The 17,295-nt window shown below is 43.6% G+C and overlaps 1 protein-coding gene across 1 annotated transcript in view; it reads right to left on the reverse strand.

Annotated features, from left to right (window-relative positions):
- Positions 1-5,059, reverse strand: part of LOC124615664 (farnesyl pyrophosphate synthase-like) — a 260,601-nt gene extending 255,542 nt beyond the window's left edge. Inside the window, exon 1 of the mRNA XM_047143693.1 lies at positions 4,878-5,059. Within this exon, the coding sequence (XP_046999649.1) occupies positions 4,878-5,011 (134 nt within the window). The 5' untranslated portion in view covers positions 5,012-5,059. The remainder of the gene's footprint in view (positions 1-4,877) is intronic.
- Between the last annotated feature and the right edge of the window lie 12,236 nt (positions 5,060-17,295).

The raw sequence follows: 17,295 nt of genomic DNA on the forward strand, positions 1-17,295 counted from the left end.
CTGATGCCGGCAGAGGTTCGAGTCCTCCCTCGGGCATGGGTGTGTGTATTTGTCCTTAGGATAATTTAGGTTACGTAGTATGTAAGCTTAGGGACTGATGACCTTAGCAGTTAAGTCCCATAAGATTTTACACACATTTGAACATTTGATTCTGCGGAGAAATTCTTCATTCCGCCGCGCGGAGTGGCCGGGCTGTCTGGGGTGTAACGTCACGGATTGCTCGGCCCCTCCCGTCGGAGGTTCGAATCCTCCCCGGGCATGGGCGTGTGTGTTGTTCTTAGCGTAAGTTAGTTTAAATAGTCTGTAAGTCCAGGGACCGATGACCTCATCAGTTTGGTCCCTTAGGAATTCAAACACATTTGAACTTCCTCAGTCCTTATCTTATCAACCCACTTGATTTGCAACATTTTTCTGTAGCAGCACGTCTCAAATGTCTCGATAATCTTCCGTTCCGCTTTTCCCACTCTGCATGATTCCCTAGGATACAAAGCCACTCTCCAAACGTACATTCCCAAAAATTTCTTTCTCAAATTACGGCAAATATTTGATCCTATTAGACTTCTTCGCCTGGAATGCCTTTTTGACAGGGCTAATATAGTTTTTATGACCTACTTACTTCGTCCATCATGTGTTATGGCTCAAATGGCTCTGAGCACTATGGGACTTAACTGCTAAGGTCATCAGTCCCCTAGAACTTAGAACTACTTAAACCTAACTAACCTAAGGACATCACACACATCCATGCCCGAGGCAGGATTCGAACCTGGGACCGTAGCGGTCACGCGGTTCCAGGCTGACGCGCCTAGAACCGCACGGCCACACCGGCCGGCGCACCCAACGTCCTCTATTAATTGTTGAATATATTCCAATCTCACCTTCCCTACAGTTTGTACCCTCTACAGCTCTCTTTGGTTCACAGAAATCACTTAAAATCACGATGTGACCGCTACAGAAACATCTTCTTGCTATTTAGGAAAAAGTGCACTCGTTGGACATTTCCACTGATTAGTCCTCCGTCATGCAACTATGAACCATCATTAAAAATAAATAAATAAATGAAACTAGTTACTTATGTAGGTGCGAGAAATTTGTCAAAAGCGGCTGCACCGTGAATGTTTTATATCTGTCGCATTGTTTTCATTGAAAGTGTGTTCTTCTGATGCAAATTAAGCTCTTCAGTCACTTTCATCGAAGCATACTTATTACTACAGGTAACAATAATTTCAAAATTCTAAACTGAGCTACAACTTAACCGCGGAACGTCTACGGTCGCAGGTTCGAATCATGCCTCGGGCATGGATGTGTGTGATGTCCTTAGGTAAGTTAGGTTTAAGTAGTTCTAAGTTCTAGGGGACTGATGACCTCAGATGTAAAGTCCCATAGTGCTCAGAGCCATTTGAACCATTTAGAAACTTTTCCGACTTGTAGATTGTTACACGAAATTTCGGGCGAACTGCCGCATTTCTGCAACTTTCTGCCGCGATATTTCGGCGCAGGATCTTCAACCAGCGCATGCGCAACGGGAATTTCGTCAGAATTCACCTGAAGGTGGCCAGAAGACTCCGCGCTGAAGTATCTTGACAGCAAGTTAGAGACATCCTGTAGTTCTCCCGAAACTACGTGGAACAATATGTGCGCCGCGAAAGTTTTAAATTTCACAACTCAGCGGGGAGGAGCTGATGCAGTGTATTCGAACATTCGATAAGTTCCGTGAAAGAAGAGTAAGGTTACTGAGCTCAGTGACATTTTTACTAAGCTGTAGAGATAGCATTATTCCAAAGTTTATTAAAATTGTGAATTTTATTCATACTGCCGCTGCAAGTAACGTAAAAACGCAGTGAGAGCATGGCATTGGCAAGATAAATTATTGGTTTTATTCGGCCTGAATTGGTTTCTGTATACAAGGATATGTATTACCTGCTTTTATAAGTGCCAGCAGGACTATCTTCGTTGTCTTGGGACTGGGTGGATGGTGCGACATGGGCCAAAGCGAACTACATCCAGAACGAGGCTACGACGAGGCAGACTGCAAAGACTGACCAACTTTTGACATGGGTGCCACAGAAGTTTCCTACCCACGTCAAGTTGGCGGGGTGGTCTGTAGATGACGCGACCGTTTCTGTGTTGGCAGGAGTGATTAATTTTGCCCCTACACGTGTTTGAACACCACTAGTGAACTTTGTCAGTTCCATCGAATGCACTTTCATAAAGTTCCGGAAAAGAACAGTTGATTTTGTTGCTAAAGAAATTATGTTCGATGCTGTCGACATTAACAGGAGGCTACAAATCAAGGTCGCTTGTAGTATCTGTCGCAAATATAGGGTGATTCTAAAAGGACTTTACAACTGTACTTACATGAACAAATTTATCAGACAGTAGAGGTGTCATCGTGTATCAAAATACTGTAAGTTTCATTCCATACATTTACTTACACTTCAATTTCCACTTTAACTTCCCCTTTGTCTGAATGTGTCTGCCACTAGTCGTACAGCAAAAGTCCCATCTGGCGTCAATTTCTTGTCACATTTTATTCAACATATATGCCGTCACTTCTGCAATTTCAGTCTGTATAGTTTTAGGTGCAATCTTTTCCGTAAAACTCTCCAAGCAATTGATTAATAAACTGCAAGCTCTCGTGACGCACGATGGGTTAATTTCCTGGGACTACGAACGGAACTCACTCTCGTTCGCTCGACGACATCCTCAGGAACCCGTGGGCGACCTGGATATATGTTATGACGAAAGCTATAACCAGTTTGAAAGAAATTCTTATGCCGAGAGTAAATTGTCGGCCTGCTTGGAGGTTCCTTATGGTACTCGGTACAAAATTTTTGAATACTTGTTTGCTGAGCCGGCCGGTGTGGCCGTGTGGTTAAAGGCGCTTCAGTCTGGAACCGCGTGACCGCTACGGTCGCAGGTTCGAATCCTGCCTCGGGCATGGATGTGTGTGATGTCTTTAGGTTAGTTAGGTTTAATTAGTTCTAAGTTCTAGGCGACTGATGACCTCAGAAGTTAAGTCGCATAGTGCTCAGAGAAATTTGACCCATTTGACCCCTTGTTTGCTGACTTTATTTCTTCTACCCAAACACGCAAAGAGTACGTTCGGGACCTGTGAAATCTGCCATTTCGATTTTCAATTTTCTCTCGTTTCCTGGTGGCGGAATTCGGTACTACAACAAGAAGTGAATGAAACTTTAGCTACAAGATGGCACCTTACACACATGATTTTCAATTTTCTGCCATTCCTAGCGGCGGAATTCGGTACCACAACGATAAGTTAATAGTATTTCACTACAGGATGGCATCTTCACGACATATCTAAGTCGCATCGGAGGTTCAAATCCTGCTTCGGGCACGGATATGTGTGATGTCCTTAGGTTAGTTAAGTTTACGTAATTCTAAGTCTAGGGGACTGATGACCTCAGATGTTAAGTCCCATAGTGCCTCGAGCCATTTTTTTTTTAAGTCGCGTCAGTAAAATTTTACATGTAAGTGAAGTGGTAAAGTCATTTTAGAATCATCCTGTACATAAATCCTACCTTTGCTAGGCAGGAAGAATGAGAACAAAAAATGCACCACTATTCAACAAGGTCTGATCCATAGAGCTAACTCGCATCACGCACTTGCCCGGAAATTGTATATGACAACGCTCTTACAGTAGCCACAATGGAATATATCGTTCACTTAAAATTATGTGATAGCACAGTGCAGGAACGAAGCTTAATATGCGTGAAAATGCAGTTGGATTTACGTAACATAGCAGTAAAAAGAGAAAGGAAAACGTTGCATGGATTACTTATGGTTTATTTAAGTAGTATGGAAAAAAATTAAATGTTACATCTATCAGGTATATAACCACGTACTTACTGCAACCTACATCCTTCTGAATGTGCTTAGTGTATTCATCTCTTGGTTTCCCTCTACGATTTTTACCCTCCATGCTGCCCTCCAGTACTAAATTGGTGATCCCTCGATGTCTCAGAACATGTCCTACCAACCGATCCCTTGTTCTAGTCAAGTTGTGCCACAAGCTCCTCTTCTCACCAATTCTATTCAATACCTCCTCATTAGTTATGTGATCTACCCATCTAATCTTCAGCATTCTTCTGTAGCACCACATTTCGAAAGCTTCTATTCTCTTCTTGTTCAAACTATTTATCGTCCATGTTTCACTTCCATACGTGGCTACACTCCATACAAGTACTTTCAGAAACGACTTCCTGACACTAAAATCTATACACGATGTTAACAAATTTCTCTTCTTCAGAAACGCTTTCCTTGCCATTGCCAGTCTACTTTTTATATCTTCTCTACTTCGACAATCATCAGTTATTTTGCTCCCAAAATAGCAAAACTCCTTTACTACTTTAAGTGTCTGATTTCCTAATCTAATTCCCTCAGCATTACCCGCATAATTCGACTACATTCCATTATCTTCGTTTTGCTTTTGTTGATGTCCATCTTGTCTCCTCCTTTCAAGACACTGTCCATTCCCTTCAAATGCTCTTCCAAGTCTCTGGTTGCTGTATTTAAGTTGTAATCTTCTTCGGTTTCCTTTTTTTTCCGCATCAGGGCTGGGTCGGCACGGTTATTAACGGATTTGTCACAGTTTAGTTAGGGGGTGGCCGGATGCCCCTTCTGTTGCTACCCCGTTACCTCCCGGAACGGCGTGTGTGTACCTCAACTGTCTGCGTGTAGAGTTAAATGTGAAAGCGAACGAAAGATTTCTAAATGTTTGCGAATCACGCAATTGAAGCGGTACTTGGATACCAGCCCGGTGTTCAGCTAGTGCGCTGTGGGAAACCGCCTAAAAACCACATAGGCTGGCTGGCACATCGTTAGCGACACGGCTAGAGGGCAGGCTGTCGCGCGCTTACCTGTAGCGCAGCCGGCGCGCCTGGTGCTGCTGCTGGTGCGTCTTGCGCTGCAGGCCGGAGGACATGGAGCGCTGGCCCACCGCCGCTGCGCCCGCGGCCAGCCGCCTCACGCACGAGCTCGTGGTCGCCAGCATGTCGTCGCGGCTCTGACTGACCCTCGGCAGAGGCTGCGGCTGCGGCTGCGACGCGCTGCTCTGCTCCTCTGCCCCTCGCGGGCGTTGATAAGGCCGCGCCGCGTCACCCGCCGGTCACCCGCGTCGCGCGTCCCGGCGGTGCCCGCCTCCGATGCCGCCACCGTCGCCGTCTGTTTGTTCCCCAATAAAGAAACACTTAGCGCCGGCGAAATAAAATGTGCAACAACATCCGTGTACTGTCACCGACTCGGATGACTTGCGGTGCAAAACGACGAGCTGTCCCCTGGACTGAAACTTATTTTTCTGTGTCCACTGAAGGTGCGTCAGCAGGTGTGCTTCTCGACTCGCACGTATTCTTGTCAACAGCCGCATCTCTAATCTACTTAGAAGCTTTCAACAATGTTGACTGCAATACACTCGTGAGAACTCTGAAGCTAGCGGGGATAAAAATACGTCGAGCGAAAGCTTAGCTACAACTTGTACATAGACCAGACTGCAGTCTTGAACAGTCGAAGGGGGAGAAGGGAGTGAGACAGAGAACTGCGGTAGAAAAGGCGGTTTATTCGTAGAATTTTAGAAGAGTAAAGGTATCAGATAAATTATATAATGGTAAGACAGAGATTTAGGTAAAAAGACGAGGGCTAGTAGAAACCCTTGGGTAACAGAAGAAATATTGAATTTAATTGATGAAAGGAGAAAATATAAAAATGCAGTAAATGAAGCAGGCAAAAAGGAATACAAACGTCTAAAAAATGATATCGACAGGAAGTGCAAAATGGCTAAGCAGGGAAGGCTAGAGGACAAATGTAAGGATGTAGAGGCTTATCTCACTAGGGGTGAGATAGATACTGCCTACAGGAAAATTAAAGAGACATTTGGAGAAAAGAGAATCACTTGCATGAATATCAAGAGCTCAGATGGAAACCCAGTTCTAAGCAAACAAGGGAAAGCAGAATGGTGGAAGGAGTATATAGAGGGTCTATACAAGGGTGATGTACTTGAGGACAATATTATGGAAATGGAAGAGGATGTAGATGAAGATGAAATGGGAGATATGATACTGCGTGAAGAGTTTGACAGAGCACTGAAAGACCTGAGTCGGAACAAGGCCCCCGGAGTAGACAACATTCCATTAGAACTACTGACAGGCCGGCCGAAATGGCCGTGCGGTTAAAGGCGCTGCAGTCTGGAACAGCAAGACCGCTACGGTCGCAGGTTCGAATCCTGCCTCGGGCATGGATGTTTGTGATGTCCTTAGGTTCGTTAGGTTTAACTAGTTCTAAGTTCTAGGGGACTAATGACCTCAGCAGTTGAGTCCCATAGTGCTCAGAGCCAACTACTGACAGCCTTGGGAGAGCCAGTCCTGACAATACTCTACCTTCTGGTAAGCAAGATGTATGAGACAGGCAAAATACCCTCAAACTTCAAGAAGAATATAATAATTCCAATCCCAAAGAAAGCAGATGTTGCCAGATGTGAAAATTACCGAACTATCAATTTAATAAGTCACAGCTGCAAAATACTAACGCGAATTCATTACAGACGAATGGAAAAACTGGTAGAAGCCGACCTCGGCGAAGATCAGTTTGGATTCCGTAGAAATGTTGGAACACATGAGGCAATACTGACCCTACGACTTATCTTAGAAAATATATTAAGGATAGGCAAACCAGCGTTTCTAGTACTTGTAGACTTAGAGAAAGCTTTTGACATCGTTGATTGGAATACTCTCTTTCAAATTCTGAAGGTGGGAGGGGTAAAATACGGGGAGCGAAAGGCTATTTACAATTTGTACAGAAAGAAGATTGCAGTTATAAGAGTCGAGGGGCATGAAAGGGAAGGAGTGGTCGGGAAGGGAGTGAGACAGGGTTGTAGCCTATCTCTGATGTTATTCAATCTGTATATTGAGCAAGCAATAAAGGAAGCAAAAGAAAAGTTCGGAGTAGGTATTAAAATCCACGGAGAAGAAATAAAAACGTTGAGGTTCGCCGATGACATTGTAATTCTGTCAGAGACAGCAAGGGACTTGCAAGAGCAGTTGAACGGAATGGACAGTGTCTTGAAAGAAGGGAATAAGATGAACATCAACAAAAGCAAAAAGGAGAATAATGGAATGTAGTCGAATTAAGTCGGGTGATGCTGAGGGAATTAGATTAGGAAATAAGACACTTAAAGTAGTAAAGGAGTTTTGCTATTTGGGGAGCAAAATAACTGATGATGGTCAAAGTAGAGAGGATATAAAATGTAGACTGGCAATGGCAAGGAAAGCGTTTCTGAAGAAGAGAAATTTGTTAACATCGAGTATAGATTTAAGTGTCAGAAAGTCGTTTCTAAAAGTATTTGTATGGAGTGTAGCCATGTATGGAAGTGAAACGTGGACGATAAATAGTTTGGATAAGAAGAGAATAGAAGCTTTTGAAATGTGGTACTACAGAAGAATGCTGAAGATTAGATGGGTAGATCACATAACCAATGAGGAGGTATTAAATAGAATTGGGGGGAAGAGGAGTTTGTGGCACAACTTGACTAGAACAAGGGATCGGTTGGTAGGATATGTTCTGAGACATCGAGAGACCACCAATTTAGTATTGGAGGGCAGCGTGGAGGGTAAAAAAGGTAGAGGGAGACCAAGAGATGAATACACTAAGCAGATTCAGAAGGATGTAGGCTGCAGTAGGTACTGGGAGGTGAAGAAGTTTGCACAGGATAGAGTAGCATGGAGAGTTGCATCAAACCAGTCTAAGGACTGAAGACCACAATAACAACAACAATGGTTCATCTATAAAGGGGACCGCAAATAGGACTCTGGTGCGACCTATTCTTGAGTACTGCTCGAGTTTTTGGGTTCTGTACTAGGTCGGATTAAAGGAAGACATCGAAACAATTCATATGCGGGCAGCTAGATTTTTTAACAGTACATATGCCCGCCTGGCTAGCCGCGCAGTCTAACGCGCTGCTTCCCGAGTGGGAATGCGTGTCAGTCCCTGGCAAATCCGCCCGGCGGATTAGTGTCGAGGTCCAGTGTGCCAGCGAGCCTGTGGATGGTTTTTAAGGCAGTTTTCCATCTACCTCAGCGAATGCGGGCTGGTTACCCTTATTGCGCCTCAGTTACACTATGTCGGCGATTGTTGCGCAAACTCTGTTTCCATGTACATGTACACCATAATTACTCTACCACACAAACATTTGGGATTACACTCGTCTGGTATGAGACGTTCCTGGGGGGTCCACTGGGGCCCAAACCGCACAATAACCCTGGGTCCGGTGGGTAGGGGCGGCGGGGTGGGTGGACTGTTGTGGTCTGTTGAGGGGTTGTGAACCACTGAGGGCAATGGCGGGACGAAGCCTCTCCGTCGTTTCTAGGTCCCAAGTTTAACTACACAATACTCAATACAATAACAGTACATACGAACAACACGTAAATGCTACAGAGCTGCTTCGGGGACTCAATGCGAAACCTTGGAGGGAAAGCGACCTTTTTTTCGAAGAACACTACTGACGAAATTCAGAGAACCGGCATTTGAAGCTAACTGCCGAACATACGTTGCTCACAAAGATCACGAGATAAGATACGAGAAATTAGAAATTTGTGGTAAGGACTGTGGGACCAAACTGTGGTCATCGGTCCCTAGGCTTACGCACTACTTAATCTAACTTAAACTAACTTAGGCTAAGGACAACACAACACCCATGCCCGAGGGAGGACTCGAACCTCCGACGGGGGGGAGCCGCGCGAACCGTGACAAGACGCCATAGACCGCACGGCTGCCCCGCGCGGCGATACGAGAAATCAGAGCTCATACGGAGGCACATAGAAAGTCGTTTTTCCCTCGCTGTATTTGCGAGTGGAACAGGAAAGAAAATGGCTAGTAGTGGTACAGGGTACCCTCCACCACGCGCCGTACGGTAGCTTGTGGAATATAGGTGTAAATGTAGACGTATAGCCTATTAGCGACGATATTCAGTTTGTACATTTAGGAGGGATTAGATTGGTTGGTTGGTTGTTTTGGGGAAGGAGACCAGACAGCGAGGTCATCGGTCTCATCGGATTAGGGAAGGACGGGGAAGGAAGTCGGCCGTGCCCTTTGAAAGGAACCATCCCGGCATTTGCCTGGAGCGATTTTAGGGAAATCACGGAAAACCTAAATCAGGATGGCCGGACGCGGGATTGAACCGTCGTAGGAGGGATTTGACAACGATTGACTGTAGCAAGGGAAGGTGTACCATAGAAGGTGAATGATTAACTTTAGGAAGCGAAATACTGACAGTTACTGAATTTAATTGATGGAAGGAGAAAATACAAAACAATACAGCAAATCAAGCAGGCAAAGGAAAATATAGACGTTTAAACAAAGGAGACTGACTGAAAGTGCAAAATGGTAAAGCAGAAATGGCGAGAGGAGAAGTGTAGGGCTGCAGAAGCATGCGTGACTATGGGAGAGATAGATGACGCCTACAGGGAAAGTAAAGAGACCTTCTCAGAAAAAGACAACTATGAATATTAGGAGTCCAGATGAAAAGCCAGTATAAAACAAGGAAAGGAAAGCTTGAAAGTATATATAGAAGGGCTATACAAGGAGAACGGACTTGAAGATATTATTGAAAGAGAAAAGGAACGAGATGTGGATGACACGGAAGGTATAATACTGCGAGAAGACTTTAAATGAGCTCTAAAAGACCTAAGTCGAAACAAGGCACTTGGAATAAACAACATTCTCTCAGATTACAGAGCTCTTTCTGAGACAAAAGACTCAGTGTCATGGGTGGGCATAAAATGATAACTGCATCCATCTGTCGCCCACCAATATCGTTTCCTGATGTAACAGAAAACTTCACAGCAATCTCACTTCTACGTAAGTTCTCCAATCACACTGCAACCATTATTACAGGCTCTAATCATCTCACAGTCTATTGGAAAAATTACAGTTTTGTAATGATGGGGGCGAAAAGACATCCTGTGAAATATTACTAAATGCATGTCTGAAAACTTTCTACAACACATAGTTCGGAAACACACTCATAATGGAAATATATTGGGTCTAATGGCAACAAATAGACCTGACCACTTTGAGGATGTCCACAGCCAAACTGGTATTAGTTAAGTGACCATGAAGCGGCTTTAGCAAGAACGATTAACAAAGCAGAAACGGCAGAGTGTGTGTGTGTGTGTGTGTGTGTGTGTGTGTGTGTGTGTGTGTGTGTGTGTGTGTGTCTGTGTGTGTGTGTATGTATACTCAGTAAACTAGATTAAAAAATCAGGAATGTCATACCTCAATGAGGAACTTGAAACTTTCAGCGCAGGATAGGAGCATGTAGAGCAACTGTGGCTCAAGTTTAAAAGAATAACTGACCATGCAGTGGATAGATGTTACCCAACAGCACAGATTGTAATGGAAGGGGCCCTCCGTGGTATGCACTCATGGCAAAGGAACTTCTAAAGAAACAGAAATTACTGCATAATAGGTGTGAAACAAAGCGTAGGACTATAGACAGAGAGATGCCGAATGAAAAGCGTTTGGCTGTCAAGAGAGAACTGCATGAAGCCTTCAGTGACTACCGTAGCAGAATATTGTCAAATGATCTTTCACAAAACCCCAACAAATTCTGGTCGTATGTGTAAAGTCTGTTGGTGGCACCAAATTTAGTGTCCAGTCTCTAGCAAATGAGGAAGAAACTGAAATTGAGAGTAGCAAAGCGAAAGATGAAAATGCTTAACTCTGTTTTAAACGTCCCTTTACTAAGGAAAACTCAGGAGAACTGCCCCAGTTTAATCCTCGTGCCACTGAAAAGATGAATGAAATACATATTAATGTCAGTACTCTTGACAAACAGCTGAAATCATGAAAACTGAACAAAGCTCCATCCCAGATGGAATCTGTATCAGGTTCTATACTGAATTTGGAGCTGAGTTAGTCCCTCTTCTAACTATAATCTATTGTAACTCCCTCGAACAAAAAACCGTGCCCAGTTCTTGGAAAAAAGTGCAGGTCACACCCAGCTACAAGAATGGATAGCAGAAGTGAGCTACAAAACTACCGTCCGACATCCTTGATATCGATATGTTGTAGACTCTTAGAACATATTCTGAACTCAAATAAATATAATGAGGCATCTCGAACAGAATGACCTCCTCCATGCCAACCAGCATGGATTCCGAAAACATCGATCATGTGAAACCCAACTCTTACTTTTCTCACATGACATAATAAAAGATTTCGATCAAGACAGGCAGGTAGATGTAGTATTTTCTGATTTCCGAAAAATCATATGAGTCAGTACCGCACCTGCGCTTATTGTAAAAAGTACGATATATGGGCTATCAAGTGAAATTTGTGGCTGGACTGGCAGGGAGGATGCAGCATGTTATCTTGGATGGAGAGCCATAGTCAGATGTAGAAGTAACTTCCTGTCCATGTTTGTATTAATGACCTTGTAGACAATATTAATAGTAACCTCAGACTTCTTGCAGATGATACAGTTATCTACAATGAAGTACCGTCAGAAAGAGCCTACATAAATATTCAGTCAGATCTTCATAAGATTTCAAAGCGGTGCAGAGATTGGCAACCTGCTTTAAACGTCAAGAAATGTAAAATTGTGCACTACACAAAATGAGTCCCTCCCTCAGAACACCAACCTTTCAGTAGAAGGAAGAACACCCATACACAACCTCAAAACAAATCCTGGCCTAATCATCCTGCCTCCAGACAACATTTCCATCACTGTTGTTATGAACTGCAGTGACTGACTGGCAGAAGGTCTCCGCCAGATATCCAACTCCTCCACCTACAAACTCTGCCAGAGTGATTCCATCCCAGAAGTCCAACACAAATTCCAGTCCCTGCTTAAAGCCTTGGGCCCTTCCCAGAACATCTCCCCTGAATCCACTTCCCACCTCACCCATTATGATACCCGTACACTCACCTTCTACATGCTCCCCAAAATACACAAACTCAACAATCCTGAATGCCCCCTTGCGGTTGGTTATTGTGCCCTCACTGAAATAATTTCGGCCTTCATTGATCAACACCTTCAATCAATTTCCCGTAACCTAGTCTCCCATGTCAAAGACACCGACTCTCCACCATCCCCACCCTTTTACCTCCTGGATCCATCCTCATCACTGTTGAAGCCACCCCCCTACACACCAACATCATGCATGCCCATGGTCTTACCACTATTGAATACTATCTTTCCTAGTGTCCTTCAGACTCCAAACCCACTACTTCATTGCTCATACACCTTACTAACTGTATCCTAGCCCACTACTACTATTCAATTAAATGGAAGGGATATAAACAAATCCCTGGAACCGCCATGGGCACCCACATGGCACCCTCCTACACAAACCTTTTCATGGGCCATCTAGAAGAGACCTTCCTGGCCTTCCAAAACACCAAACCTCTAGTCTAGTTCAGATTCACTGACGATATTTTTATGATCTGGACCCAAGGCCAAGACATCCTATTGTCATTCCTTCACAATCTCAACGACTTCTCTCCCATCCACTTCACGTGGTCCTCCTCAACCTAGCATGCCACCTTCCTAGATGTTGACCTCCTCCTCTCTGATGGCTGAAGCCCCACTTCTGTCCATATTAAACCCACTAACCGCCAACAGTACCTGCATTTTGACAGCTGTCATCCCTTTCACACAAAAAAATCCCTCCCATATATCACACCAAAAAATCCCTCCCATATAGTCTGGCTACCTGGGGACAGCATATCTGCAGTGACAAAAACTTCCTTGCTCAATATGCTGAGGGTCTCATCAAGGCCTTCACAGACAGGCACTATCCCCCAGACTAGGCCCCAAACAGATCTCCCATGTCATTTCCTCTCTCACCCCCCAATATTCCCACCACACCCAAAAACCAGCCACAAAGTTGTGTACCCTTCATCACCCAGTGCCAACCCAGACTGAAACAACTTAACCACATCTTTCGTCACGGCTTTTTTACCTATCATCATGCACTGAAATGAGGGACATCTCACCCAATATACTTCCTACCCCTCCTGAAGCGGTGTTCCATCGCCCACACAACCCCCACAACACTGTAGTCAATTTCTACGCTGCTCGCAATCCCAACCCCTTGTCACAAGCATCATATCCTTGTGGAAAACCCAAGTGCAAAACCTGCCCAATCCACCCACCTGGCACTTCCTATTCCAGTCCTGTCACAGATTTATCCCACCCCACCAGGAGCTGGGCCACCTGTGAAACCACCTGTGTCATATTCCGGCTCTGCTGCAATCACTGCACAGCATTTTATATTGGTATGACTACCAATCAGCTGTCCACCTGTGCCTGTCTGCAACATGACGTGTCTTCTTGACAGTAAGTAAAAATCTGTCTTTTCCTAGGTTATTTATATTCCTACCTGGAGTTTCCATTGTTTGAGTGTGGCACTTTGTAGGAATATGAAGTGGAATGATCACACAGGCTCAGTCATGGGTAAAGAAGGTGGTAGACTCCATTTTTTTGGTAGAATACTGGGAAGTGCAATGCAATCAGTCTACAAAGGAGGCTGCTTTAAATATCTTGTGCGACCGATTCTAGAATATTGCTCAAGTGTGTGGGACCCATACTAAAAGGGACTAACAGGGGATGTTGAACATATACAGAGAAGGGCAGCGCGAATGGTCGCAGGTTTGTTTGATCCATGAGAGAGCGTCACAGAGTTACTGACGAAACTGAAATCGCAGACTTTTGAAGACAGTCGTAAAAGTTTACTAACATAGTCTCAAAAACCTGCTTTAAATGATGATGCTCGGAGTATATTAAAAACCATTAAGTATCGCTTACATAGGGAACGTGAGGATAAGATTAGAATAATTACAGCATGCACAGAGGCTTCCAAACAAGCATTCTTCCCGCATTCTGTACGTGAATGGGCTGGGAAGATACCCCAATAACTGGTACATTGGGGCGTACCCTCTGATATGCACTTCAGAATGGTTTGCAGAGAATAGATGTAGATGTAGATAAAACTATTCTACCTTCTATGCAAGATATAAGACAGGTGAAATAACTTCAGATTTCAACAAAAATGTAATAACCCTAGAATTTTTCATTTGTGTGGTCATAGTGTCCGTAGTTGCTTTACAGTTCTTGAGGATATTTTTGTTCTGTCGTTGCAACAACAGAAATGCGTGATTTTTTTCACCAGGCATGTTTCGCTTTATTGAGGTAAAGCCATCATCAGTGGTAGTGATTTTCGCTTGATTTCTCGCTTACATCGGGAAATACTGTCTGCTAGCACATCGTTGTTTTTCTGCGTTAGACACTGATAATTTTGATCTAATTTTTAATTGTTCTGCAGCACTAGGCATTTCTTATGTTTTTCACAGCGCACTTTTGTGTACACCACTGTATGCTGTTTGTTTTTGTACTTATAAGTATGTAATGTGGTTTCTTAGAAGTACAAAAACAAACGGGGTCGGGTTTATTTGGTGGAAGAGACTAAACAGCTAGGTCATCGGTCTCACTGGATTAGGGAAGAATGGAGAAGGACGTCAGTCGTGCCCTTCCAAAGGAACCACTGGCATTTACCAGAAGCGATTTAGGGGAAACACGGAAAACCTAAATCAGGATGGCCGGACGCAGGATTGAACCGTCATCCTCCTGAATGCGAGTCCAGTGTGCTAGAACTCAGGGATGTGATGAGCAGGGGAAGAGGAGGAGGTAGTGACACACAAGCACCCTCATGGCTACTGATTTTTTCTCAAACCATTCTGAAGGAATCCAGAAGTGGTACGCTCATGCATTTTCTTGTTAAGGTATATGTTAGTTGAAGTGTGCTACGTGAACAAAACGGATGTTGATGGTCACACATTAGGTTTCTGTGTCATTCATGGTGCGAGACAATAACAGATGTATCTGGGGCCCCATTTTGTCCCATGTAAATGTCCCCACATGAGAATACCTCCACGACATTCCTGAACAGCGAGCCGTTGACAAGTGGGATACACCTACAGTCTCCAGTGGTGGTCTGTTACATGTGATGAACAGAGGCACAAATGTGGAGCGGAAGGTGCTTTGACCCATAGCGAGATTGTTTTGGATGGAGTATCGTGACTTCAGCTTTTTGGACCATCTATTTGCTGTTGCAAGCTGTGCTAGTAGATGGTAACTCCTGTAAACAGCAGTGGACGGTACACTCCTGATAAGGTCGTAGTGAAAAGCTCAGTGCCTGCCCTATTCAGTTTCAAATGTCACATAGACAGTCAGTACAAGGTGTGAATATATAGCATAGAAGATACAGTACAGTATAGTAGGAACAGTATAGTAGAAAGACATTTAGTACACAGAATTGCCACCTCTTGGAGCAGCAGTGGTTCTAGAACAGCTGCGCATTGAATCAAACTGAACTTGCATGGTAGATTGGGTACATCCTGCCATGCTGCTTTAACTCTATGCTAGAGTTCAGCAATTGTAGTGTCTGACAAGTGGTGGTATGTCAGTTTTTCATTATATAGCCAGATGTCTTCAGTGGGTGAAAGCTCTGGCAAATAGGGCTCGCCAGGACAAAAGTAGAGCACACTGTTTCGAAGTAGGTCAGAACAACATGATGTCTTGCATAATGTTGTTGAAAGAACACATTATGGTGACCTTCAAGAAATATGTGCTGTCCAAGTTATGAGCTATGTGAACTAGAAGTGATCACATCGTGTACCTAGTGTCCATTATCACGCTGCATGCAGAACTTGCACTCGACCAGAGAGCCGACATAGAGCCCCTTCAGTGCTTCACTGTCGTTGGACGTGCTACTACCGAACTCCTCATTTCGATGCCACGTTAAAGGGAACCGTGTTCCAGATGTCTTTGCACTGGCCTTGTGAACACTTGGCTTGGTGCAACCAAGCCCATCACGCGACTGAAAGTACATGACTTTGCTGTACAATCATGCAAGGCATGAACCCATCTATTCCATATACGCGTAACAGTAATGGGATCCTGACCATTGGGCTCAGCAGTATATCAAAGCGATACATCGCATGTCTGATAGGCCACTAACCTCCTGCTGTGTAAATCCAACAAATGCTAGTACACGTTTCTCCTACTTACAAAAGGCATAACACTCTCTTATGCTATATATTCACACCTTGTACTGACTGTCTATGTGACATTTGAAACTGGTACTTTTTGCCGATGATACAAGTATAGCTATCACACCCGACAGACAAGAATTAACTGGTGAAATTTTAAACGATGTTTTTCAGAAAATAATTAAGTGGTGCTCTGCAAATGGGCTCTCATTAAACTTTGACAAAACACAGTATATACAGTTCCACACAGTAAATGGAATGACCCCATTAATAAATATAGACTTCGATCAGAAATCGGTAGCTAAGGTAGAATATTCAAAATTTCTAGGTGTATGCATTGATGAGGGGTTGAACTGGAAAAAACACACTGAGGATCTGCTGAAACGTTTGAGTTCAGCTACTTATGCTATTAGGGTCATTGCAAATTTTGGCGATATACATCTGAGTAAATAAGCTTACCACGCCTATTTTCATTCTCTGCTTTCGTATGGCATCATATTCTGGGATAACTCATCATTGAGTAAAAGAATGTTCATTGCACAAAAGCGTGTAATCAGAATAATTGCTGGAGCTCATCCAAGATCATCCTGCAGACACTTATTTAAAGAGCTAGAAATCTTCACTGTAGCCTCACAATATATATATTCACTTATGAAATTTGTTATTAACAATCCGAACGGATTCAAATGTAATAGCAGTGTACATGACTACAACATTAAGAGAAAGGATGATCTTCACTACTCAAGGTTAAATCTAACTTTGGCTCAGAAGCGTGTAAATTATACTGCCACAAAAGTCTTTGGTCACTTACCTAATAGCATCAAAAGTCTGACAGATAGCCATATAGCATTTAAAAGGAAATTAAAAGAATTTCTTAATGGCAACTCCTTCTACTCATTAGATGAATTTTTGGATATAGGAAGTGGGTAATTTCCCAAACTCTACAAACAAAAAAAAAAAAAAAAAAAAAAAAAAATTTAGTGTCATGTAATGTTTTGTCTAATGTAATATCTTGTATAGACACCTTTTATTAACCTGACACGTTCCACATCATTACGAAGTGAAACGTTGTTGTGATGCCTCGTGTGAGGAGGAGAAATGCGTACCATCAAGTTTACGACTTTGATAAAGGTCAGATTGTAGCCTATCGCCATTGCGGTTTATCGTATCGCGACATTGCTGCTCGCGTAGGTCGAGATCCAATGACTGTTAGCAGAATATGGAATCGGTGGGTTC

The sequence above is a fragment of the Schistocerca americana genome, chromosome 5 (genome assembly GCF_021461395.2).
Source record: "Schistocerca americana isolate TAMUIC-IGC-003095 chromosome 5, iqSchAmer2.1, whole genome shotgun sequence".
NCBI classification, from domain to species: domain Eukaryota; kingdom Metazoa; phylum Arthropoda; class Insecta; order Orthoptera; family Acrididae; genus Schistocerca; species Schistocerca americana.